At 44.8% G+C, this 27,614-nt stretch overlaps 2 protein-coding genes across 15 annotated transcripts in view; both read right to left on the bottom strand.

The window, feature by feature from the left end:
• Positions 1–458, bottom strand: part of AFAP1L2 (actin filament associated protein 1 like 2) — a 65,389-nt gene extending 64,931 nt beyond the window's left edge. For all 4 annotated transcript variants that reach the window (XM_030276464.4, XM_030276462.4, XM_030276465.4 and 1 more), the window contains exon 1: positions 309–458. In XM_030276464.4, the coding sequence (XP_030132324.4) occupies positions 309–324 (16 nt within the window). In that variant the 5' untranslated portion in view covers positions 325–458. The remainder of the gene's footprint in view (positions 1–308) is intronic.
• Positions 459–13,599: 13,141 nt separating this feature from the next.
• Positions 13,600–27,614, bottom strand: part of ABLIM1 (actin binding LIM protein 1) — a 190,992-nt gene continuing 176,977 nt past the window's right edge. For 8 of the 11 annotated variants that reach the window (XM_072931284.1, XM_072931287.1, XM_072931285.1 and 5 more), the window contains 4 exons: positions 27,513–27,609; positions 26,159–26,220; positions 25,792–25,852; positions 22,128–25,091 (listed from right to left, as the gene is read on the bottom strand). In XM_072931284.1, coding sequence (XP_072787385.1) covers positions 25,054–25,091; positions 25,792–25,852; positions 26,159–26,220; positions 27,513–27,609 — 258 coding nt within the window. In that variant the 3' untranslated portion in view covers positions 22,128–25,053. Of the gene's footprint in view, positions 19,743–20,981; positions 21,063–22,127; positions 25,092–25,791; positions 25,853–26,158; positions 26,221–27,512; positions 27,610–27,614 lie in introns of those variants that run through there. The other 3 variants (XM_030276482.4, XM_030276481.4, XM_072931280.1) reach the window with 2 other exon arrangements.

Consider the following 27,614-nt stretch of genomic DNA (forward strand, 5'->3'; position numbering starts at 1 on the left):
CCCATCCGCCTCCTCCTCCGCGGAGCGGGACCCCCGTGCCCCCCGCCCCTCCGGCCCCAGGAACTGCTCTCGGGCCGCACCGCAGGGACCTTCCCCGCAGCTGATCCCGGTCCCGCTCCCGGGAAACATCGCCTCGGGAGCTGTCCCCGCATCCCTCCGCCGCTTTCCCACGCGGGGGGACAGCATTCCGCGGGGTCCCGTCTCAGCGGGTCCATCACCCCCCAAATACCGCCGGCCCCGCAGGTCCCCGAGCCCCCCGGCAGTCCTCGAGCGGGACACGGACACGCGTGTCGGCGCCGTCCCCTCACCTTTGTACTTCTCCATGGCGATGAGCGGGACCGCAGCCCGGCGACTGGCGAGGGCTCCGGGACACGGCTCCGCTCCGCAGCCGCCGCTTCCAGCCGCGCCGGCTGCCCCGGCCGGCCCCGCCCCGCCCCGCCCCGAGTCACGGGGCGGCCGTGGGGACCGGCGCTCGGGGCGGCGAGCGGGACCCGCCGCGGCCCGGAGGGACCCGCCGCTGGCCCCGGAGGGACCCGCCGCTACCCTGAGGGACCCGCCGGGGCCCTGAGGGACTCGCCGCGGCCCGGAGGGACTCGCCGCTGGCCCCGGAGGGACCCGCCGCTGCCCCGGCGGGACCCGCCGCTGGCCCCTGAGGGACCCGCCACTACCCTGAGGGACCCGCCGCTGGCCCTGAGGGACGCGCCGCTACCCTGAGGGACCCGCCGCTGGCCCCTGAGGGACCCGGCACTGCCCCCTGAGGGACCCGCCGCTACCCTGAGGGACCCGCCGCTGCCCTGAGGGACCCGCCGCTACCCTGAGGGACCCGCCGCTGCCCTGAGGGACCCCCCGCTACCCTGAGGGACCCGCCGCGGCCCTTGAGGGACCCGCCGCTGTCCCCTGAGGGACCCGCCGCTGGCCCCTAAGGACCCGCCGCTGCCCCAGAGGGCTGCCACCGCCCAGCCACCCTCCCCGGGACCCGCGGAGAAGCGCCGGGCTGGGGACACCGGAGAGGAGGGCACCGGGCTCTGCGGTGAGGCGGCTCCCGGGGATGCCCCGTGTTTGGGATGCCCCATTGGCTGTAGTGTTCCTGTTTATCCCGGGATAGCCGTGTCCCGGTGCTATGAGCCCAGGTAGGAGCCTGCCAGAGACCTGCTCCCTGCTCCGCGCTGGCAGGCTGGAAAGTTGGGTTCTCCTTCCACCTCGGGGTCACTGCATTTGCACTCTTCTTTCCAGTGATTTCAGTAAGGCTTCCTGATAGGACCTGGCTCCTACACAGAGCCAATCTCACAGGAGTGTGTCCCTCTCCTTGGTTTGCAGTGATATTTTTGCCCGACTTCTGCCATGGCAGCCAGAATTGTCATGTCCAAAGTGCACAAATGTACACATATGGAGAAGTGGGCATCCAGTCTGACCTCAATATGAGGCACAGGTGACAGTCTGTCCTTAGTCTCAAGTTTTGGAGATGGTGAAGGAATTTAATGTGTATATCAAGAGTGAGAACATTGAAAGTAACAAACGGCAAAGTTGATGAGGGTTATAGGGGAAATTTTCTCTTCAAAATTAACATTGGTGTGGGGACACAGGAGCCATACCTGCCTATTACAGAGTCTTTAAGCAAGAGGTGAGGCTAACTGCCTGGCCTGGGTGTGCAGCTCCAGTGTTTCTGTGGAAAAATATGCAACCATTACCTAGAAAATGAACTGCTCTCCTTGGTTCCTGTTAGATAAAGCCAACAGAAGGCTCACTGAATCCGTATTTCCCAATTTTTGGACCCACAAACCATTTACATCCATGATCCAAGGTAGCCTGGAAAATGTCACTGCTGCACCCCAAGGCTTCATCATATGGCTCTCCTTACATTTTTTTGAAAGTAGCCATAAGCAGGTTCTCTTGGCTCACATGGAAAGCAAGCAGCCAGGCTGGATGGAAGAGCACTGTCCTGACATTCCTTGGGTCCCTGTGTGCCCCTCCTGTCCCCAGCTTCCCAGGCAGTGCTTGGTGGGGGTGACCCCTTCACCTCTCTCTGTGGAACCAGAAAGTGACCTGAGCCACACGGAGCTCTCCACACAAGAGCAAGGCTGGGTAAAGAGCTATTGCCAATCAAAGAAGCTGAGGCTGGAGCATCTCTCACCTCTTGCCAGTGCATACACACCACACAAAGAGACAGGCCAGCAGACAGCAGTCTGCAGTAACTGGAGAAAAATAAAAAAATATGCCTGCCATGTAGGAATGCTTCTCTTAGGGCTCTTCCCAGCTGCTTCTTGGCTATAGCTTTCAAAATCTAGCAGGGTGGGCCTTGGCCTTTGAGGCAAACCTTTGAGGTGTGCCTCTATTTTGAAGCAGGTGAGCAGGCATTCTGAACTGAGCAAGACTAATAAGGATAATACCAGTTACACAAACTGATTAAAGATGATTTTGAAAGATCAAAATCTCAGATACCTGTGATTCCTGTCTTCAGGACCCAGAGCCTTTACATTCCCTGCTTGTCCCTTCCTTCCTTTCCCATGATAAGGATGCTCTGGAATTCCAGGACTGCTGGTTAGGCCCATGGCAATTGCTGGACAAGTGACAATGGGACAAATAGTAATGCCAGAGGAATACAAGTTCTTCCTGTTTGCCCCCTTCCTCCTGCACTAAGAAGTACCTAAAATACTTTGGAGTATTCTTTTTCAAACAGGCTGTTGTGTTCTGGGGTTTAATAAAACTGGGAAATACTCAGACCCTGCGTAGAATGGGGAATTAATGTTCCTGTTGTTGGTGCTGAAATCTAGATGTTTACCACTGTGCTCAAGTAGAGCAAACACTTGCAAACTGGTTTTCCTGGTGGAGCTTCTTGAAGCCAATAAAATAACAGCCATCTACCTGTACACCCATGTATTCCTTGCCTTTTTTTCTTATTATTATTAATGATGCTTATTAGTGATGATGATTATTATCATTAATGATGACTCAGGTGTGAAAACCCTGGAGAGCCAAGCTCATCTTGTTTAATTCCTTTTTTATGTAGCTGACATCCTATCATTGAGTGCAGAGGTTCATGCCATAGTTGTCATGTTTTAATCCTTTTTTCCCTGCATATTCACGCTGTATTGATCGCAGTCTGGCTGCTAGTGAAACTGGCACTTTTGGCTAAAGTTTTCCTGTACCATGCCGTGGCTTTCAACTGATGTCATTCTGCTTCTCTGGACTTACTGCCTTTAAGCTCTTCTGCTTCCTGTGAAAGAGAGCAGAAATCAAGAATATATTTAGAAGCCTAAATGAACTCTGTGAACAATTACAATGATTTGCTAAATACCTTGTGTAGTAGCATGATCCAAATCATCTCTTTTCTCCACTGACAATGCTAAACACTTTTCTTTTTTTTCCCTAAGTACACTAAGCAGGTGTACAATGTTTCATTAATATTGTTGATTATTATTATTATTGATTGCTACACCTGCAAAGTCTTTAATGTCTATATTTGTCTAAATCTTTGCTATGACTTCCTTCTCTTTGCTTGAACTTTGCTTTTTCCCTGGTTTAAGCATGACACAAAGTGTGGTGAAAGTTATTGACCCCTCTGTGGTGAAAGCCAGAGGAACTCTGCCATGAGAACTTGTGTGCAGGTGCTCTCCACTGACTTCAGGGGAGTTGTGCCTGGTGGAGACTGTCAGGAAGAACCACACCTGACCTGGAGAGTGCAGAGCTGCTCTCTGGGTATTTTCTCCCAGATATTCCTCATTCCAGCTGTAGCAATCCCTAGTGGTCAGACTTCTTCCTTTCTTCGGGGAAAATATTCCATCTGGCAGGACAAAATATAGAAATTTCCTCCACACTTGAAGTGTGTATGTTGTTTCACGAGGCTTTCTCATGCACTTATCAATATTGTAAAAACATAGTTCAGGAATTTACTCAACAAGACCAAGTTCAGTCAGAGGTAGAGTTAACTTGGTTCTGTTAAGCTACTGAAAGACGGGAAGGTGTGTCAAATACTCCACTTGTACAGGCACCTGGAGGACAGATGGAGGAATAAGATGGCTTGGCAGACTGGGGTTAGCAGGGAGATCTCAGATCAGTGGTGTTGCACTTGTGTCCTCTTTGCTTCCAGATATCATCTTGGGTCCCTACTTAAATAAAGGTGTAGTAGTGGACAGCTGTGGTCAAGGAGATATTAAACTTTTTCAGAGACATTTGTGCAGAGGTGGGTTTTGTGACAGACCTGAAATGAGATTAAAGCTGAGGTATGCGCTACAAAATGCCAAGAAATGTAGAAGCCAAAGACTTCTTCACACTGGAGTCCCTGGCTGCAATGCTGACAATATCTGAGGTGGGAAAATTCCTGTTGTCCATTTGTGGATCCCTCTGAACAGCAACAAAGCCTGTGGACCTAGGGACAGCTGAGCCAGCAAAACAACATTGCTGTCTCTGACAGGGAGAAGTCTCTGTCCTCCCACTGCTTCTGGCCAAATTATCTCTCTCTTCCTAGTGCCATTTTCACTGTCATTGCACCATCTTCCACACTGAAGTGACAGAAAACTGAAATGGCACATTCTTGCCCCACCTGGGGAGGATGAGTTGGGTGCAGTGGAGCCAGGCAGGATTGGGACAGTACCAGGTAAATGGCAAGCATCTGCAGCTGGATGGAAGGAGGAGACCACTGAGCAGCTGGGGACACACAGATAGAACTTGATAGAGCAATGATCAGTCACAGCTCAGCTGTCTCTTTGAAAGTCCCCCCAGTCTTCCTTTTAGGTGGGAGTACTGGCAGGAGTTCAGGATGTTTATGGAGCCCCCATCAAGGTCTTTGAACCCTGATCTGCTGAATCCTGCTGGTTTTCCCGATTTTCTGATTTAAGGGATGAAGGGAATAGTTGGTTTTGGAATTTGAATGGAGTCCTCTGCTTATTCTCTAAGGAGATCTGAGTAGCTGGACCCTGCCAGCTGTCCTGATTGATGTGATCAAACACTCTGCATCCCATTGTGAAACTCTGAGCCAGCCAGGCCCTGGGAACACGATTTTCTATGAGGGGCTGTGATAAATGGTATTGCCACGTGGCTGAGTGCAGAAACATGTTGAAGATCCTGGGCTACCCACTCAGGAGCATGAGCAGCAATCTTTCCCCAGAAGTAATCCCTATGGGTGCCTTATAGCAGACCAGACTGGTTCCTTGGTTCCAGGAAGGCACTGGCAGCCTGCCAGGCTTCAGGCAGAGGAAAAAGGGCCAGAAGAAACAGAGAGGCAGATGGGTCACTAGGACAGTGTGGTTGTTCCAAGCAGAGCTGCTCACTGACACGCTCTGTTGGAGCACATGAATCTTTCACCTCAGATGATTTTTAAGTATGCTGTCTACGGGTGCCTCTTTTTAAGTCTTTTTGCTTCCCTGTGAAGCATTTCATTATTTTAGAGGTGACCAAATTCTCCCCCAGCTGAAGCTGGCCTTAGACCACTGTTGTTCCACTGACTTCTGTCCAGCCATTTCTGACTGTCACCGATGAAAGGCAAGACAATCAACCCTAACACAAACAAAACCAGAGCTGTTTAGCTGCTCAGCTATACAAAAGCTTCATCACTGATACATTCCAGCAATGTTTTGGATTCTATCAGACATTAACTGTTTCAAAAGAGCGTGGCTGGGAAGAGGGGGGCTGGAGGGAGGGGGGGATTTCCCATTAAGGACAGCAGGACCAGATGTCTTTTTGATGAGCTTCTCTTGGCTTCCCATTCTTTGACATTTCCTTTTCAGTTGTTAAGTCCAAACTGCTTGTAGGCCAAATTACAGGGAGTCCTAATAGCTTGAATTGTTTTCTTTCCCTTGACGGATAGAATACCTTCTTGTGGCCAAAGTATGAGGCATGCTGACCAGACAGTGTGCTCAACAGCCACAGCATTTATTCCTCCTGAAGCTCTTTCTTCCTTGTACTGTTTTGCTATCCCAGACCCTCTACCCAGTCTAGAGAAGTCCCTGAGCTTTCCTTTGGCAATGTTCAATATCAGTTAGAGGAGCCCAAAGCATGCTTTGTTCCCTTTCCCTGCAAACTCCTCACAGGGATGCTCACACCAGCAGATCACCCCCACTATCAGTGCACTGTATTTCAGCTTGTAAGACCCCCAGGCACCACAGGACGTGGCCATCAGCTTCCCAACAGTTTCTGATATAAAGTTCTGATGCATACTTAGCCCCGTGTGCTGGTGCATCATCCCTCCATGAGCCCCCTGGCCTATGATCTCAGAAATGTTCCTTAGGTCTTGGCCTTGAGGAACAAACAGCTGGGCTGAGCTCCTCTCCAGCTTATCAGAAACACTGTCTGCTCCCAGGAATTAGTGCTGTCTAATGAGCCCCTGTTTTTTACAAACAGCCTTGGAAACTTATTTTTCTTGACTGAATAACAGCCCAAGTGGAACAGCATTTTTGTAATTGAACTTTCAAAGAAAGCCACTGACCTGAATTGCAGCCAGGATGGAATATTATGTGACTAAAAGCCAAGTCTCTTGTGACCCTATGAACAGCAGTGCAGAGGAGCCCTCTGAGCTCTCCTGGAGCACAGGGGCTGCCCCAGCACTGCCCTTGTACTGGGGTCTCTCAGAGCCACACACTCCCACGTTTGCTCTTCTTGGAGGACCAGCACCACACACTGACAAATCCTGGGCTGATACCCCAAATTCCTCGAGGCTCAACCTCTCTCTCACCCGTTCAGAAGATGCAAAGGATCCAATATGAGTGCTTCCCTGAATTTGAGGGGAATTTTTCACAGGGATACACTTTGCACAGACTCCTTAGACCTGTGTGTGTGCAAGTGTGAATATGCCACACCAAATGTACTGGGAATGTTGCTCTCCTAGACCCTTAAGTACTTTAGATTTTTAAGTAAGCTAGGCCTGTGAGTTGCTGTTCTGCTTACAGTAAATTCTACATGAATGCTTTGTTAAATTGTTTAACTTAAGCTATTGATTAAGTGCAGTTAAGTTTAAATGCTGTTAAACCTTTAGGCCTAAACCATTGGTGAATTTTGGGGCTCTGTTTGGCAAGGGGGGTCCACTGTGAACCTTGTGACTCAATGGGAGGGTGCCCCTTAATCCTTTTTATCCTCACCCTTTCCAATCCTTATGCTTTCCCCAGCCCCTCCTCCCAGGCTCCACATGGATAATTTTGGAGTTGATTTTGGTTTTAGATTGACTTTAGATTTTAGTTTGCTTTTTCTCTGTGTGCTTTAATCACCTAAGAACTACTAGAGTAAACCTTGCCAGTGAACTTTGTTGCACTTTCTCTTCCATATTAAACCTGCTTTTGCTGATGCCTTTGCTGGTGATTCTTTAAGTGACCAAAACACTAATTCGTGACGTGGTCCTGTTTTTGAGGGGATAAGGTAGGAAATTATGGCTTTCAGCTGAGTTAGAAACTTCATCCACTCTTACAGATTTTACCAGTAAGCCAGCATTGAGCAAAGTCTCTCCCAAGTTAGAAGAAAAAAATCTGTGTGGACTCTCAAGCTATAGATGGAGGACTTGCCTGAACAGAGCTGACCTCTTGGCACCTTTCAGCACCAGGAAAGCTTACTCGGGTGAGAAGAAAAACTAATTTTATTAAAATATGGGAAAAGATTAATTTATATGTCTTGCTACATTTTCACTGGGATTTTTTAAGCCTCCCCCATCATCGCTGCAAACTGTGGTCAGATGTCAACCATGAGCTTGCAGAAGGCTATTTATTCTGGCATTTTCCCAAAAAAGAGTATTTTTCAGTCTGCAGCTTTCCTTTAGGCCTTAACCAGTTCTACTCAGTCAAAGTCAAGGAGCAGAGCTTCTGTGGTCAGCACTGCTGAGGTGGGCAAGGGGAAAGAATGAGAACCTGTGGTTGTACAGCACCAATAAACTGCAGTTTGGTTCAGTGGAGGCTGAGCACTATGGAGGAGTCCAAGTTTCCTTTCCTGCTATAAATATTAGCTGTTAGGGTGTGCCAAAATACCTGCCAAAGTGGAATTAACTACCAGGTAATAAATAAGTTTCACCCACCTCAGGTGAGTCTTCCCTCTTTTTATTTTTATTCCTGTGAAAATAGATTTAATCATGAATCAAGAAATCTGCCTTGGTAAATACCAAAAAATGCAGTTTCTCTTTTCACACATAGAGCTGTGGAGCTGAATTTCTCCTGCCTTCCCAACCATCATTAAGTATTCTGTTTAAATAGGCCAGCTTCATGCCATCTATAATGAAGTTATAGTGTATTGCTCTGTTATGAATGATGAAGCTGTTGTGTCCTACGGGGAGAAAAATCGCTGTAATCCAACTTTCCTTTTGAAAAGGCCTAATGTATCCACATGAGATCTTCTGGCAGAGACAACTGAGAGAATATAAATAGAAGCTTAAAAGAGGAAGGAGGGGAAGGGGAAAATAACTCCAACAGGGCTGAGTAGCTGAAATTCACAAGTTTAATAGGAAGATGGATGACTGAAGAGCCTGTTCTGTGACACAATTAGGACTTTATGTAGGCCTTTTTCAATTATTTGTAGCTGACAAAATATCACACAAAGGCTGTTTCACACTGCAGGCCAGGTGCCCAGCAATGTTTTTTTTGGAGGAGAGGAGCCACTGGGAGAGTCGCCCAGGACCACGGGCCACGGACCGGCTGCGTTGGGCAATGGTGTGTGCATCACCTCTGTGCCTGTGGCAGGAGGGAAGAGTGTCCTGCAGTGCCCAAGGCCCCTGCACTCGGTCACCATCTGCCCATCCCCAGGGCTGCAGCCACAGCAGACTGTGTGGGGCAGGAGGTGCCCACGGTCCAGCCTGGACGCACCTTTCTGCTCTCCCCAGAGCCAGAGACAGCGAGGGCACTTGTGGGTTCCTGCTACAGGATGGGGTTTCTGCTGATAAGCAATTCTCAGAACTGAAGCTGTTTCAAAAGACCTTGCCTGTTCTGGCCCCTACTTGCTTCTCACTGGCCACCCACCAAATGCTGTTGTTGTGGCCCTTGGTTTTCAGCATAAAGCCCCAGCACCAGCAAGGAACGTTCCTGAAGTAACTTGCAAGTGTTGGCACACAGTGTTCACATCTTCAGAGGCATCAGTGCTGCAGCTGTAGGTGACACAGCAGAGGAGAGGCGATGCACTGGAGAGCCACAGCAGCTTTAGTCCTGCAGAACATCCTACCAAACCAAGACTACAAGCATCTTAAATTTGTTTTGGTTTACTCCATTCCACAGTGAGCTAATCTTTAATCTGGGGTAATTAATTAATCTTTAAATACAAATATTTAATACCCCAATTAAAGGCCTTTGGGATGATGATTAGTAATTTGGTTTATTTAAGTTTAGTTAATGTAGGGTGAACTTTCCTATGTGTCCCCATTAGGAGAAGTCAAATCCTGGGATCTGCAGGGGGGTGAAACCCTTCCCTTATGTCAGCACTGGCAGTGGGCTGGCTGCATGTCCAGGCTGACAGCCTTGCTGATATCATTAAATGTTACTGGCTTTTTTTCACAGGGTCAATCTTTCAGCCAGCTTTACCCCCCAGGTGATTTTTCTGCCCTGGTGGTACCTCAATTTTCAATCAAACTGGCCAGGCCCAGGAAAATTCTCCAAATGGTCCTCTGTGGGGATTGCTGCCAAGGGAGAAAGATCACAAAGACAGTTTTCAGGAAGCTGAACAATTAGTTAGTTTGAACAATCAGTTATTTATGGAAAATGCAAACTTTGAGTGCCAAGAGGTCAGAGCAATATCAGAGCATTGAAGGGTTATGCTCTGGGCTGCCTGAGCATCATGGCAGACCAGTTATGGTAGAATAATTTATATGATCCAATATTTACTGGCCTCAGAAGAAGCTTATTTTCAATTACCTACTATTTTTTCACAAACCTAGGTGGCAGGAAGAGGATTTCTTTTTTTTTTTTTTTTTTTTTTTTTTTTTTTTTTTTGAAAGGGAACAGTTAAAGGGAACAGCAATAGCTGACACATAAGAATAAAACACACACTTTAAAATAATTCAAAATATCAAACACTGGCTTTCCTCCTCCCACAATATCTGTGGTCTTAAATGCATCATTGCAAGGGGAATTATTCATGTAGTCTCATCAATAAATCTTACTAATGTCCTTTATATTGCAGTCCTCATTCATCTAGCAACTCCTCTGTAAATGGTAATTAGGGTAAGAGCTAACTGAGATACCACAGAGTTCGCTCCTGGCAGTCATTGAACATCCCAAGTATATCAGGGCTGTAAAGCAGGCATTTCTCAGCAGCAGCTCATTCATTGTGAGCCCTGATTCAATTATTACCTTGTCTCCTGTTTCACAGCAAACACTTTGGTTCACATAAAGCCTCAGAGCCTGTGTGAATGAATTCCTTGAATGGAGTCAGCTGCATTTTGTCTCCTCTGCAGTATCTACTTACGCCAACTTTAAAGGCTGGGAGGAACTCAGCTCTGCAGAGATCATCTTCTCCTGACCTATGTCCAAAGTGTCCTGCCACTGTTTTAGCAAAGACACTGTAATACAAAGCAAGTGTGCCTGGCAGGGCTCTGTCCCAGCTCCTGCCCTGAGCACCAACCTAGCACAGACCATTCAGAGTGTGCACTTGGCTTCCTCTGCCAGCAGAACAGCAGCTCCTCCAGAAGGTGCACGCTGAAGGAGGGATTTAGTCCACCCCCTTCCTTCTCTCATTCATACTGGGGCAACAGCTGAAACACTCATGGCTTTGCACAAACACCTGACTCAGCAGTGTGACACCCACAGGTCTTGAAGACAATGCTGCCTTTCTAAATGGACAGTGACAGAAGGTGTGGTGGTACTGCTGGAATGGAAGGGACAAAGGAAATGCCACCAGCTGCCCTCTCTGCCATGGACTTGAGACAGATTTCATGATACACAGAGTGCAGTATCACTGGCAGTTTACTGTGCTCTGCTTTTTCTTCAGACACCACTCTTCACTTGTGCCCACCCCATTTTTCATGCCCAGCACAATTATCTTGGGAGATACACTCAAAGCAGGGAACTGACTCGGTTTAAAAATATAAAAGAAACCCAACAACACTGTGCAATGAAATAAAAAGTAAAAAACGTTTTTTTTTAAGAAGGATCAGTTCCTGAATGTCACTGAGAGTGACCCCACAAGCAGTCATGCTGACATATCTGATGGCAGGAAAAAGCTGTGGGGGCGTGGGAATACCTTAAACTGGCTGAACAGCCACCCAGTGCTTTGTCTTATGAAATCCCTGCCTGAGGAGAGGCTGTGCTCTGCTGTTTTCCTGCTTCCCCTCTCTTCCTTTCCCCCCAGACCCTTGGGCCCCCATCACTGCCATGGCTACATCCAGCCCGGGATGTCCATTTTAATCTGCAGTGTGTACAGAAAAGAGCTGGAAGCAGTGGCTGCCTGAGACCCACCTGACCTTTGGATGTACAGCAAACTTCCTGTGCCAGGGCTGCTGGCTCTTTCATCTCCCAGCCTTTAAAAAGGAAAAGTGAGCCTATGTGAAAAAATGCTTTGTAATGGGGACTCCTGGAACAACTTTTCTCCCTGGCCCTCTGACTGAGCCATAGAAAACAGCAAATATCTCTCCCAAGAGTCCTTTTCTTACAATAGAAAAATGTCAGGCAAAACTGAAGTTTCATTTCCCAGCCTTGGACTCTGCAGCACGCAGGCACAAAAGCTAAAGAAAAAATAAAACAGCAAAGGGAAAAAAATTCCACTCTTGTTAATTCAGAGTTTGGAGAGATTTTCAGTGGAGAATAAGCTTCTTTTGGTGGGGAGCAAGACACACTTGGGAACTGGGTCTCTCTTTTTTCAGGAGGAAGTGGTCTTGGGCTATACTTGACAGCAAATTAGCATTGACATTTGACTTGTTTTGATCTGAGTTATTTACAATGGTATTATCTGTGTATTTTTTACATGCTGTAAAGATTCCCATTGCCAGATGCCTTGAGATGGCTGTAGGATGCAGAGCATTCCACAGTCATTACTCAGGGGTCATAAACTTCACATTACTTGTGGGGAGGAGGGGAGCAGGGGGAAATGGGCTAAAAATTAAAAAAAAAAAAAAGAAAAAGCAATCCTAGACTTAGATTTCAGTGGGCTTGTGTATTTAACTGGAGAGAAATTAAAAATGTGCTTAGGCGAGCTGGCACTGTCACACTGTAGGGCTGATGACTGGAATGGATCCTTGTGAAGTTGCTCTAGACAGAGAAGTGCAGTCAGGCATAATTTTCCCAATGCTCTGGTCTAGAGGAAGTTGTAATGGAGCAACCGCTCCACAACACTGCCAGGTCAAGGATCCCCAGCAGGGGATTGCTGCTTGGGATCTCCAGAGATGTCCCAGGGCTGGAGAACATGTCCCAGGGCTGGCACTGCACTGGAGCTGCTGCTGCAGGGAGGGAGCTGATTGCCAGCTGGTGACCTTCAAGAGACAGCAACTCAAAGGGGAGATTTTGGGGTTTAAGCTTTTTCTGTGTTTGGGAAACTTTCAAGAGAAGTTCCAAGGCCAAATCAGAGACTTACACTTGTGTTTTTTTAAGCAGGTTCTTCATGCACAGACCTTCCTTACGTCCTGAAGGAGTGAAGATGCCCAGGGAGGTTGGCAGGAGATGCCCAGAGAGGCAATCCAAAGAAAGGACACCTCTAACTGCCTCCAGGCTGTTCTGCTTGATTTGTTCAGAGAGAAGTTTCTCTTGTGCAAGTCCCAGCACACACACAACAGCAAAATCCAGGCATGGCCTGGGAAGTGAACAGGGCAGGTATGAACCTTGCTAAAGGATAACTTCACAGTGGTATTGAATTCCCCAGCTGCTGCTCTCCAGTCAGGAACTTGAGTCCTCATCTCATCTGAGACTCAGTCATTAAACACCCTCAACACAGCACATTGAAGTAAAACCTTGGGGAAGCTTTGTCACCAGAGAGAACCTGTGAGAACAACAAGTTAGGGCAAGGGGTGGGGGGGTCTCAGAGGGTTGAGGCATGAGAGATGATGGAGAACCTGACATCTGCAGGGCACAGATCCTGGTGCTGCAGGGGCTTTCTGGAGGCTCAGGGACTGGGCAGGGTTTGTGTTGGGTTGCATCCTTGGAGGTGCTGTGTGCTTCATTCTGCTGCCACGATGCTCTGCTGGAGCCCACGTGTTCAGCACATTATGGGTGTGATAAACACCCTATTTCCTTGGGTGGCATCATCCCCCACCTTCCACACCCACAACAAGGCTAGGCAGGTTTAAACTACAGATGATTAAGCCAACACCTACCTTAAAATAGAAAACATTTTCAAGATGGGGACTAACATTTTAGCTGAATTTGCAAACTTCAAGAAAGGAAACAATTTAGACTTTGAAGCTGACACAACAGCATGGTCTGTTTCACTTTGCTGGCATCTCAGGTCATTTTCAGTCTCACCACAAAACTAACACTTCCATGTGGTTTACATGAATCTATTTTCTATCTATCTATTCCTAGTAGCTTAGCTACACGAAGCCTTGTGACAATTTTCAAACCTGTTACTTTCACCTGTCTTGCTCTTATAATTTATCTCACCTCTCTGAGAGCTCTCTTCTTGAGAGCACATCCTATTTTTGTAAGAGAACTTTCTTATAACTCTGCAAAATGAAAAAGAAAAACCAAAATAAATGAGGCAACATGAATCCAGAAATTAAGAATAAAGCTCCAAACTTTATTCATTGACTTGAGTACAACAGTGATGCAGATTACAGTGGCACAGGAGTGCAATATGTGCTGTTTGCAGTATGACAGTGGAAACACTAATTGTACAGAACAGCAACCCAGCTCAACTTCTCATTATGCATACAAGCAGACATACTGTACAGACAAGACATTGATTCACTTTTAGAGACTCAGAAAAAGAGACAGATGAATGGAAAACACAGGGACACCTCCCCAAAACGCTGGTTTGTAACATGTGGAGGGAGGAGAAAAGAAAAATAAAATAATAAAAAAATCCTATTGCCCATATCTACTGATTTAAAGGAAAGTATACCTTTTAAAAATTAGTTTAAGTTTCCAAAGCTTAAAAAAAGTCCCCACTGTAAGGCCCCCTTACAGGAAGAGTTGTCCACAATGCCCAAGCCTCCCTGCTTGGACAGGGCTGCCCTGGGAGTGACACTGAGCTCCTGGCTGGGCACACACAGCAGCCAGAGGCTTCCCTGGCTCCAGGGGTGCAGCGCCAGTGAGAGGCTCCAGTGCTGCCAGTGGGTTTGCATCTGGGGGGAAGTGCATTCTGAAGGTGTTCAGTGACAAAAGCCCAGGCAAGTGTCCAGTGGGACCTGTCAGAGCATCCTAAGGGAGCCAGAGACTCAGCCTGGTAAGGCACCACTGGGATTCCCACAGCTGCTTCTGCTGCTGGAACTCTGCATTTCCTAATGCCCAGGGGCAAGGTCCTGTGGGCCTCAGCTCTGCGAGTCCTGGGAGCAACACCTGGACTAACTGTGGTGATCCTGACACAACAGGTCACTGTTTGCCTCTGGTCATCTCTTTTTTCCTCAAAAGAAGGACCACAGTGCACATGGAAGTATTGCCTCTTCACAAAGATGAGCATTTTTGAGCAACTCATTAGCAGAAATCTATTTTCCTGTTAGAAGCCCTTTGGGCAACAAATAATTTATTTTGCATACAGGCAAACAACATTAATGGCCAATTACATTCCCACTTCCTGCACTGATGCTTACATTAAAATTAATAACACTTCTGCCAAATGTGGGCATCACACAGCTCCTGCCAGCAGAGTTGTCTGACTGAAAACTCAGTATCTTTGCATTGTGATGGATTTTTTTGTTGCTGTTTCTTATCTCATTAAGCACAGAAAAGGTGTGTGGGAGAAATCACAAGGCAAAACTCACCAGCCAGAGCAATGCTGCAGCCCACAGTGATAGGAGTGTTCTACACTAAGGGAAAAAGGTGCATTGTGCTACTGTCACAGTGCTCAGGAGCTCTCTCCAGCTCTTCATTTTGCAGCAATGGGGTAAAAATGTACCACATATTGTCAAGACCAGCCTTTGCTAAGCACCTATCCTGAAGACTATGCTGGACTCTAGTGGGTGTGCTGACAGGGCCACAAAGTTTGACAGGGCACAAACCAGACTGTGACCTGGGGAGAACTGAATGGGGAAGGGGGCAGTGGAGACAAGCCCTAAGCATCCCTCTGGCATAGAAAGATGAATGGCATTTTGGACAGATTAGTTTAATTCTTGTTTCCTGCAAGTGTTTTATTGCATTGTCATTATCACTGACTGGTGTTCCTCACTGCTGTAGGTAACATTCAGGATGTGGACATCCTCCTTCACAAACACATTCCAGAGGAAAGCAATGAATCATGGAGTGAGAGAAAGGGTGGATTTCATTTGTCAGCCCTACAAGCCTGTGGTCCAAATGTGCCAACATCTCCTCCTAAGTCAGGAGGAGCCAAGATAAATCATCCCCCTAAGAGTTTAGAGGATGTTGATATTTTTACCATTCTGAGACCTATTTTTCCTGTTGCTTGTTCTAACAGCTTCATACCAGTAATTTCAGTGTGGGTGCTCATATGCTAGGAACTCCAAACTTCACTTCCCCACAGTCTGAAACAGGTACTACAGGCTCATGCCAGTGTTTTCCTCTAATCCTGCCAACCATCACCCTGGCAAGCCCTGGGGAAATCAAGCTTATGCCAACCCTGCTCCTTCCCAGACCTTAACCCTTCTCTGTCATTGGTATCACCCTGCCAGGAAACACAGGGATTGTGGGAAGGGATTCACTTCAAAATGTGTCTAACTTCAGTGTGTGTAACTTTTCCCAAAGAGGCTGCTGCTGAACTCTCTTGAACAGCAGGACATCTGAACTCCATGGCTGAGAAAGGACTTCCCAGCTGCAGCAGGGAAAGGGCAGCAAGCACTTCAGAGCCTGGCCCACAGACTTAGGACTTCGTAAGGAGAGATGACACTTGTCTTGACAGAAGTAAAGCACTACTGCAGCCACAGAGATGTCTTATCCCACATAAAGCTACTGAGTTCTCCCAGCCTAACCTTTCACAGCACACTGCAGTACATCCACAGCACACCACAATCCACATTTAATAATTTAATGGGCTCCAAATGGGGAGGGTGTGTGCCACACCTGCACCCGTGCTCAAGGATCTGCATCTGTACCTAATCCCATGTGTACTTAACCCCATGTGTACACGTGGGCTCATTCTGCAATGCTTTGACTGGGCCTTGCTCTTGCATCACTCCTAAAGCAGAAAAGGAGACAAAAGAAGGCAAAAGCAATCAGTTTTTAGTCCCCTTGGTAATGACATTGTATTGACAGCATTGATGGGCTGGGACTTTATCAGAAGCTCAAATGCTTTGCAGGAGATAGAAGAACACCAGCATGTACTTAAGGCATATTAATAGAATCATAGAATGATTTGGGTTGGAAGGGACCTTTAAAAATAATCTAGTCCAACTCCTGACATGCCCCAAGGGAATATCAAAGAGGGGAATTACTAAGAACTGCTACTCAATGGATACCAGGAGAATGATTAATTGCTTACAAAGAAAATTCTCCCTGGGGCTACATTCTGTTTATATTAGGTGGGAAGACCAGATGAAAGAACAGAAAATATTGCAGTGACAATCACTAAGAGCCCACTGCAGAAACCCTCCCTCCCTCAGGCTGGCTGCAGTGCGGGTTTTGTGGACAGATGATCTCTTGGGTGTGTCTACATGTAGGTGGTTGAGAATTAACTGTAGGCATGAAACTGAAGCTCAGAAAACCCTTCATGTTCTCAGTAAGGAATAAAGCAGTATTAAGTCTAGTGCAGAGAGCTGTGAATTGGCTGACTGCTCCACACCAGTGAGATGGGAGCCAGCAGTGGCCCAAAAATCCAGTCAGAGATGAGTTGTTTCTGCAACATCTAAGCTGGCTTCACTTCATTCCTTCGCAAGTTTAGCTGCAGTTTTAAATTCTCAGTTGATGAGGCAGACCCAAATTACCATGCCATTCTTCACAGGCTAAGAGGCTGAGGTGGTTTTTTTTCCTTTTTTTTTTTTTTTTTTCTTTTTTTCTTTTTCTTTTTTTGCATAGGAGGGAGAGGTAAGAAAACAACATGGCTTAGTCATTTCTGAAATGACTGGGTAGTGTGTTCATACGTGCTGTGAGAAGTTCAGTAGTAACCTAGAGATGGAGACAGAAAAATGCAGACTGGCAGCTCACATCCTTGAGAAAGCAACTCCTCAGGTCTAAAAGGGATATGGTCAAGGTGACTTGAACTAACAGACCTGTAATGCCTAAGAGTTTGAGTGTCTGTAGGATGTGGGATGACAAAATGTAGAGAATTTTAATAATTTAAATGCATTAAAACTCAAATGTTTGTCTCAAAGTTAAGCCACACTTTGCAGGTGACCAAACACTGAATTTCTGAGACCCCAGCATTCGCAATGTCTGTGAGTGTAAAATACTGCTGCTCTTTCTCTGTATGGATTTGCTTTCAGCAGTCACTCAAAAATGCATTTTGAGCCCCTGACACACTCCCATTTACTTCTCAGAGCTCCTCTAAAAACTTTTCAGATCTATGTTCTGAAAAATGAGGTGAAATATGTTCCCCTGATCCCTGCTGCAACCTCAGTGCCACCCAGAGAGCTCACTCAAGTGTGTGTGTCACAGTGTCCCCAGGGACTTGTGTTCAGTGGGGATGGTGCCAGACCCTTGCTGGCAACGTTCTCCAGCCTGTCCCACAGACACACATTCCCTTAGGGACACGGAGCAGGTGCTGAGCCCTGGTCTCTGTCTCTCCCCTGCTGAACCTTCATCTCAGATTTTATCAGAGGAACCACAGTGATCTGTCACAACAGGACTTCCTAAACCAGCAAAGAAGAGGCAGGGTTTGGGCTGTCCTGCACAGTTCATGGTGAAATGTCATTTGGTGATACAGAGAACTCAACACAGTGATACTGAATCTCAGAACTACATGGGACTGTTTCCTCTCCCTGACTTCCAGATTTTAACACCAATGTCTCATAGAACAGAAAATAGAAAGGTTCTGATGTCTCCAGTGCCTGAAGTTTCTGCATTAAAAAGGAAACTTGATATTCTTTGACAGACACAGAACCTAAATGACCCTCTCCTGTCAGGAGCCAGGCTCATTAGTGCAGTTATGCATTGGCAGTTAAGCACCAAGGAAGAGAAAAAGCAGCCACACTGCATCCATTCCATTACTTTGGTGCTCATGTCCTCCTCTGCAAAGGACTTGCCCAGAAGCAGTTAAGGTATATACAGGCAGTTTTTCAAGCTGCAGCATATTGGAAGAAGACTGAAAGCAATAAGGAGTTCAATGCAGCTCAGAAACTGTTTTGCATGATTACTCTGTCTTCAAAAACCAAGTCAGGCACAAAGGGAAATAAAAATAACCAAGGCTGGAGCTTTGATGCTTCAAGAGAGGAAAAAAAAATAAAAATCTGTGCCCTCTTTTCCAAGCACAAGTGAAAACCTACATTAACTAAAATGAGTGCTTGGCCCCATGCACTGTGCCATACTGACAACAGCTACTGCAGTTTAATCAAAAAGCCTCTATTGGCAGAGCTTGGCACCATGATGGTACCTTTTAATTCATAAACATTTCCTCCCTAAGAGGGATGAATTTGCATGAATTTGCTTGCAGAGAACCATTCTCCCTGCCATTGTGAAATCCTACAACTCCACTGCAGCCTGATAAGCTGTACTAGTATTTACTAGCGGGGAGTTCATCCTGAAATCTCTGGGTGCAAACCAGGGCACACTTAAAATAGCACTTTTTCACTCTGCCATTCCCACCCCCATGCACCCGCCTCCTGGAGTACATTACAAGAAAACTGACTCTTCTCCATCATTCCCATTACTTAAGTGATCTTAAATTATTTCAAGGACTGGTTAAACTCCAGCCTTATTAATTCAAGCAGAAAGTGTGGAAGAGGGAAGACTGACAACACACACAGCAATTCACTTCTGATATCCTAGCAAATATTTACAAGGAGTCCATTTTCCAGAAATCCAAGTGGTGTGTCCTGCAGGTGAGCAGAGTGCCCACCACCACAGGCTGTGTTACACAAAGAAGACACTGTGCCAAAAGAGTGCCAAGTGAGAAACTGTTGGGTGAAAGACTTGCTGTGATCATGTGGATAAGTTACAAGGGGCTTCTCCTTCACTACAGACCTACCTATGTCCCTCTCTATATATAAACCATATATACACACATACACACACACAGAGATAGATGGAGAGATATAAATACATGTGTGCACACAGGCAAACACGCATACATATATATATATATATTTATATATGTATATATTCTCTTCCAGTTCTTGGAGTGGTTACAACTACTTTAGTCTACAAGGCATCCTAAGGGCACTTCCTGGCTCTAGCAATAAAGTCCATCGTATTGTGGAGAGAAGTAAAGGGAATATCATTGAGGGAGAAGAACAGAACAGTTTTCTATCTTGTAAAGCATCAGGTAACAGATTGACACCTCTGAAAACTATCATTGCTGTTTCTGAGCCCAGATAGTTTCTCCCTGCATTCCAGGAGGGCAACTGTTGATCTTGTTCAACTGCAGAGGTGCCACTATGTTGATTTTCCCTTTTTGGTGGATAAGTAGTTGCTTCCAAACAGTTTGGACTGTGTGATACAATATTCTATGCATCATTTGTGGTTGGTTTGTTTAAAGGGAGATTAAAAGAGTTTTGCTTTTTTCTTCATGTCGTTGCGTCTCCAGAGAGGTAACTTGTCAAACTCCTGTATCGTCATGCCAAAGATTTCTTGGAAAACTTCAGGTGCTAAGTGACGCTTTAAAAAAATAAAAAACAGGAGGGGAAAAAAAGGAGAAAAGGCAATGGTCAGTCAAAACCAAAGAGACACAACAGGAGGCTGGAGTGCCTTAGAGATTTTATGTCGCTGTGTAAGAGCCATTGCTAGAAAAAATAATGCTTTGGCAATACGCGTATCCAAGTCCTCGTGGACTTGTGTGCCCAAGGAACCACTCAGGGAATATTTCACTTGCTGAATAAGCAAGAGACAGAGAAATGATTGGTCTGAAGCCATCCAAAAGGCAGTGACAGACCAGAGAACAGGACCAGCTCCTGCACACCCCTGTCCCAGGCTTTAGCAAGTCACCTCTGCTTTTGGAAATCCAAACAAGAGCGTGGGATTTTAGGAGTGCTTTGCAGAGGGCCTGCAGCTTGACGTGCTCCATGTTCTGAGAAGGAAGATGTCTGGCCTGGCTAACTGTCCAGCACACCTCTCTGCTGCTAATGAATCACTTTTTGGTGCTGTCCTGTGCAAAAGTTACTTCTCATTCAGCCACTTTACAGTGCACTGGATGGGGAACGTGTCTCCCCGTGGCACTAATCTAACACAGCACTGAATTCTGATTAGTGACCACATATCTAATAATAAACATGGGCATAAACCCAAATTGTTGCCCAAACTGACCACATTTTTGTGGCTCCTTCCATTCATCTCCACAGAAGATTAACTGACTACAAATGACTTAAGTTCCCCCAGCATTCCACTGGGCTGCTTAAGTCTTCCTAATCCACAAAGTTGTAAACTATATTTGTTTGTTGGCAGAGATTTAGATCCTCATATTTTTGGATATCAGCCAGTCTTGTAACTAAGTCACAGACTCAAGATGAGTTAACGAAAGTTAAGACTTTTGGTCCTCAAGGATGGCTGACACTGACTCTTAGCTAAGAGATGGTCCAAGAACAAAGTATTGCTCCATTCCAGTCTGGATCTCATGAAGCTTGTGCAATTTTGGGCTTTTAGCAAATCTACAAGTATATAATGAAAGGCCTGAAAACAGAAGGGGATTGTGAGAAGCTCAGTCTATGAGCAGGGAGACAGAAATGTGGGAGATTGTTTGAGGAGATGCAGCTGCTGCCTCCCAATGTCTGATTCCTCTTTCCCTGATTAGTGCTGAGAGATCTTCCCACATTTCTCGGGACTCACATTTCAGTGTTTCAGCTTTCACAAACAACAAACAACTTTAGCAGGAAAGAGCATTTAGGAACTTGCTTCTCTTACCTCCAGCCTGGTTCTGTCTACATCTTTTAGTATTTTATTTCGCCCTCTGTTGGTCACCATGAGTATTTCATATGGAAAAATCTGTTAACAACGTATAAAAAGGGGGAAAAAGAGATATTTATATTTATAGTCTAAAGCAGACAGAACAAAATGTGTGTCATTTTCATAAACACACAATTTTTTGTTTTCTTTTTCAAAGCAAATATCAGTTTTGTGTTATTTTTCTTTCTTATCCTTCTTTTCTTAAAGTTGTATGGAAAACAAGATGATCTGAACAGATCCAGAACTTGTTTAGCACTGAACTACCTCCCACTGTAAAACCACAATTTTTATGCTGTATATAACACATCAGCTGGCTTTGGTCAGGCAGTGTCCTTTCTAGACAATGTATTTCCTCATCCATCAATGTGTAAATTTATTGACGTAATTGCATTTGTCATTCATTGGTCTAACTAATGGTTGCCAGAGTGTGCACAGCCCTAAGGACTGACAGTGAGTGGGCTTTAAAATCATGGAATTACATAAAATAAGCAAACTATTAATTAGTGCATTCAGTAGAATTTACCACATGGTTTTCCTTGCCTTTTTGGGTAGTCAAAGAATTCAAACAACTAACAGAAACAGTGCTGCTTGGAAAGGATTTCTAAAGGATTTACTAAAATCAGTTTCTGGAATCATCCCTGGCAAATAAAACTGTGTTCTAATTTTTTTTTTTTTTTTTTTTCCCTCTGATAGATACTTCCATGCCCAGAATGACTTAGGAGAGCTCGTGTTCTGTCTGCCAGAGCATCTCTAGAGCCCTTCCCACTGCACGTGTCTGTAGGAAAGCAGCATCCCCAGACCCCTCATACAACCCTACTCAAGTCAGTGAAGTTTTTCTGGAAACTTCAGTGGCAACTGGCTCAGCCTTTACTGTCATTTATGGGTCTTGTCTTAGGTGCCCACTGGGAACATGAGTGAGACCACCAAAAATATCCTGGAGAGAGCTGAGCTATTATTAAATGCTATTAATTATGTTATTTCAACATCTGAAGAAGTTTGACTTAATCAACTTTTGTGCAGTACTCAGCAATTAAGTTCATTCCATTGTTAACAATTATCCCAATGAACTTTTCAAAAACATAACAAATAACATTCAGGCATCAATGAACACACCACTGATTTTATTGTAAGTAATAATAATTTAAATAACGTGTGCTTACATACCAATTGTGAGATATGATTCTCATGAGATTCTGACATTGTCACAATTGTACAGTTAAGTCTATACCTGGAATTACATTTTTTATGTTTGGTACTGGATATGGCTACTATAAACAGCATATAGGAAACTAAAATGTAATTTTTCATATTTAAACAGGCAGAGTTTAAGTCAAGATCTACAGTCGTAAGTACATTTTATATTTAAATATTCACAAAAAGGCATGTCTAAATCTGGGCTAGCAAGATGCACAAATTCTGTCCTTTCTGGAGAAACATTTGGTAATATCTGGTCATTATTAGAATTGTTAATATTTACTTTTCATATATTTCATGCTGACTCTGAATTGGCTTATTTTATTTTAGCAGGTGTAAGTTAGTGTTGGACAACAGACATGAATAATAACAGTGCCAATTCACACATCCTGAGGGTCTGGCACCACCTTTATAAATAGCAACAGAAAGTGATCTATCATCTCAGGAAATTTCCTAAATTTTATCATTAAAATAGCCATTAATAAAGAATCATTGAATTTGTCATTAATAATACTGACAGAATTTGTCACCCAAATAGCATCCCAAATCACTGGGTACATCAACAGCAGTGGTGATTGCAAGAATTTCTATTGCACTGAAAGACAAATTATTTGGAATAAAAAGTAGCATCTTAGGAGTCCCCACAATCTTATTTATATAATATATAAACCCACTTGTAACTGCACAGTGCACTGGGGTCTCAGCTTGTAAAGCTAGGGTTATTGCCTTGTACAGTTTGCCTGGAGGTGACTCGGAAGCACAAGAAGTTATCTGGTTTGCAAAGTGAGCTCCTCACTTAACTGCAGAGATTCTGATCCTAGTAACTTTGGCAAAATCATGATTTCATGGAAGGTTCACCAGCAATAAAGTTGAAAGATTTAAAACACAGCCCTGGTTGAATTTTCTCCATATATTATATTCATTTTTGACTCAGGAATCTTTAGACATAGCTGTAAAAGCATTTTAATTTGTATCTTAAATTATAATTAGCAGAGTTTGTCTCTTTTTCCAATAAATCTCCTGAAGAGTTTCTCATATAGGGAATTCAACACTATGGGCAGGTCTCAGGTTAACAGTGCTGAGAGTTGAGGAACAGACCCAGACAGACACATTGCTTCCAGTCAAAGATTTCTCATAATCTTTGGAATTAAGACAGCCTCAACAGTGTGTGGTGAGCCACAATATTCTGCAGCACTTCTCAAACTGGACAGATCTGAGACCTTCCCAGGCTGGTGAAAGCCTGGCAGAGAACCAGCAATGGAGCACATTCCACATCTGTCACTTTGTCCCTAGAAAAGCTTCCTCAGCCCAGGGATCACAGCTGGGCTGCCCTCAGCTTGCCTGAGCACTGACACCTGCAGAGCACAGTCCAGAACAAAGGAAGAGGTTTGGCACATCAGGAGCAGGGACTGAGGTGAGGTGAAAGAAAACAAGGGAACTGAGACATCTCCCATATTTTATCCACATTTCACAGTAAAACCTTCAATGTCTTGAAGGAAAAGTGAATAACATCTGCACTTGCCTTTGGCTCCAACATGTTAGGCATAGATACTCCTCTGTCCATTCTCATTCCAGGGACATGACCATCCGGGAGGGACTGCATCGGATACAGGTACACATCAGACACAAAGGTTACACACACAGAGGGTAAAGGCACTCAAGCAGTGGTGAAGACAAAGGTGAATTTGCCCTGAGACTTCCTTCAAGTCTTAATTCTTGGTCTTACTATTGCAATCATTGCCATGGCTACTGTGCACTACTCCTCTGAGGCAGGCACAGGGATCCTTCAGTCCCCTCAGCCACCACAGCTCCTGTCCCTGCTCAGGCTGGTGACAGCCCCACCCTGAGCTGACCAGCACCACTTTCCAGGGGCACCCCAAGAGAGAGGTGGTCCCTCTCCCACCCCAGTGACAAGGTGATGTTCTTCCCTAGTTCTTCCCTAGCATTAATTCAGATCCCACCCAACAGCACAGAAAGCACTCTTGCACCTCTGAGCTTCCCCTCTTGAAATTTACTGTATCAGCTGAGGGATTTTTTTTTTTTTTTTTTTTTTTTTTTTTTTGTCTCTACAGTGGGTAATTTTTACTTTGAACACAAACAGGCATAGGGTAAAAATGTGCTGTTTTGACACAGGTACTACATCTAAGGAAATAACATTTGGAGCACAATACATGGACAGCTCTGCTCCCCTCCCATAATCTCATTCTCTTTCCAACCATTATGATTTTAATATACCCTTGACAAAATTATCCAAGTAATTAAACAATTTCTTAAATTGCCATTTCATATTGTGATTGTGCTGAGGAGCCAGGCAGATTCAAACTGAAAAAAAAAAACCTGCAGGCAGTAATTGAAGTAAAAAGGTTTCTATTTGCAAGCACACTTCTTTATGGCTCATCTGGGATGGCAGCACTGTAGGAAAGTACTGATCAGCCATCTTGTCTGGAGAGCAAATTCCAGGGTAAAATTGAGGAATTCAAAGCTCCTGGTATGAGAGAAAATTTCCTCCAGAAGAGACTATGTGTCTCTGAGGTCAGTACTAGAGAGGCTGGAAATAAATCCACCCTCGGGTGTCCAGAGAAGGCTGTTACAGATAACTCATTCAGGAACAGACAGTGGATTTTACAGAGCAAGTCACAGAACAGGTGTGAGCTATCTCAGCTCAGCTCTGGGGAGATAACAAGGAGGAATCCGAGGCTGTGCCTGTTTTTTGTTGTAAGGATCTACATTGGTGATTATGCTTAAACATGCAGGAAAATCAAAGCTATTGTCTTAAGAAACCCTTCCCTGTAGCAGAAATTCAGAGTTGAACAAGAAGCTGCTTTAGGTTCTGCTGTCAGTTGATTGATGAAAACCCGTACTCTACCTGGAAATCTGAAAAGCAAAAGAGAAACCTCATCAGTTTTAGAGTGTGGAAGGACAGGAATCAGTCACAATCTACCAGAGAATCCTTCTCTGTTTTCTGGTCTACCTGATTTTTCCAAAATCCCATCTGATTCTCTAAAGCCAGCAACATTTCTAATTTTGGATTTAGTTTGTAGAGTCAAACACTCCATGTATTGCACTTCTTTTCATTAACTCTCCAAGTTTTGTTAACTTTAATAAATATTATTGTCAATTTGTATTTGGCACTAACTGGTACCACATCCAGCTCAAAGTCATAATGAAGATCATGAGCAGCAATTATTAGAGGGCATTATCTCCCTTTCTTCACTGTGGCACATTGATTCAGACTGCACAGTGGATGGTAATTTTCAGAGAAAGAAAACACAAAACCCACAGAACTCAGTTCATATTCCCGATAATGCACACGTTATTTGCTTTCCATTTGACTCAATGCAAAAGTATGGACAAGGATCAGTTCCACATAACAAATTTAACAAAAAAACCCAAACATTTTAACAGGCATTTGAAGTCCTTTGAGTTAATTGAGTTTGCCAGAGAAAATTAAAAAATACTGAGCAAATACAAAGTAATCACATCCACAGCCTTAATATAGAACAGCAGAAATGATCAAACATCATTTCACTTTTACATTTATTATTAATAGACTTTAAAGGCTCCTCATCCTCACCTCTAACAGCACCACTCACATCCCCATAACTGTTGTACTGACCAAAATCCGTGGAGACTGGCTGTAACAGAAAAAGAGGAACAGAACATAAATTCACACTTCAAGACTTTACAAGCAGGTTGGTATATGGGGAGAAATAAATTGCTTTAATTTTTTTATTTCTCCCTCAATTTTACAACATTTCTTCCTTTGCTTTCTTGATTTTTTAACAAAGTAGTTTGTGGGAGGGGAAAATAGGATTGGTCTGACTTCAGGTGGTTTTATAAGAAGCACTTATCAAGCTGAAAATCCAATACAACTGATATGGAAATAAATACCACGGATAATTAAAGCCACCTTTCACTTCTCAAAATCACCATCTTCTTACCCTGTGAAGTCCATTTTTTCCATACCCAGGGAGAGAAGAGGTTTTGGAGGCTGAAGCATGTGCTGTTGAATGAGGAAGGGAAAATATTTTACTGGAAAAATCCCATGGAAACGAAATAACTACAGCACTTGAGGAATCACCTAGTACAAAATACACAGTTAAAAGAGAAAAGCATCCACACAACTGAGACACACTGACTTTAATAAACTCAGTCCCAAACTCAACACAAACTTCCCCACATTCTGTAAGTTATGAACAGCTTTATCATGTCATGGTGGCAGGCCATTAATAAGGGACACTGATTTTTCCAGGTTCAAAATCAAGGTGGTCTCCCTGGATTGAAAATAGTACTCATGGATCATCCATAGCATCTGCTTTGTCATCACCCCTGATTCCAAAAGGGAATTGATGACGGCACTGATTATCCCTGCGAAGAGGGATGGACACATCTCAAATAAAGAAGTTCTTTAACCTGTGCTAAGGTTATTTAAAAAACCATAAGCTCTGAGTTGAGCAGGTAGACTCTGGCCCCATAAAAATTAAAGACAGTGAGTGAGAGCCACAGGAATCCTCTCCAAGGCCATCAAGGCAATACACTTATAAAACAGGGAACACAAGGAAATCTTAGTTTGCTTGGCAACTGCTCCAGTGGATGACTCCAGAGAGACTCATCTTGTCTCTTCTTGGCTCAAAGTACTGCTTTCAGGTTACAATGGCTGGTGAATGAGTAAAATAAAACCCTCAAACTCTTCTCTGGAGATGTGAGAAGGCCACAGCCATACATCAAAATGTGCAATGAGGCAAAGAATCTAAGTCATTAACCTAAGTTAGCTTTTGTGCTTTTACTTTGGAACAAAATACACCCAGTTAAAATGTCAGCCCAGGACAAAACACTGGCCTTGTTTGGAATATGCACCCCCTTGGTCAATAATGCTGAATATCTTTCCCTGGGAGAAGAGACTAAGCAGGGATAGGAACCACCAGTGTAAACAAAATGTGTTGCAGTAATTTAATAACCCAGCCTGTTAGCGTTGTGTGTGATGCCATAGTCACCGAACACTTCACCCCACTCCTCATCTATCTTAAAGCAGCTCTCTCCTCAGAATTGCCTGAAAATCCTCAGCCTCGTATTTCTTCTAGTTGAAAAAAACCCCATGACATTCCTCCCCTCACCAAAACCAGGTGATGAACCAGGTCACTCTTTCAGGGCAGATCACCACATAAACACATATCAAGCAGCTTTCCCAGCTGTCTCTCTTCTCGGACACTACTTGAGATGTGTATTCTACTTGCTATGTGTATTCTGTGTTTAGTACCCATTGTCATGATTTGCTTTATTGCCTCCATGAATTACCTGGAGAATTGTAACGACTGGCAGAAAGGGCTGACCTACCGCGACTCTCCTTCTCCATCTCTTCCTTCAATATCAACTGTCCCAGACCAGAGTTGAGCTACA

Source organism: Taeniopygia guttata, chromosome 6 (assembly GCF_048771995.1).
Source record: "Taeniopygia guttata chromosome 6, bTaeGut7.mat, whole genome shotgun sequence".
Lineage (NCBI taxonomy): Eukaryota > Metazoa > Chordata > Aves > Passeriformes > Estrildidae > Taeniopygia > Taeniopygia guttata.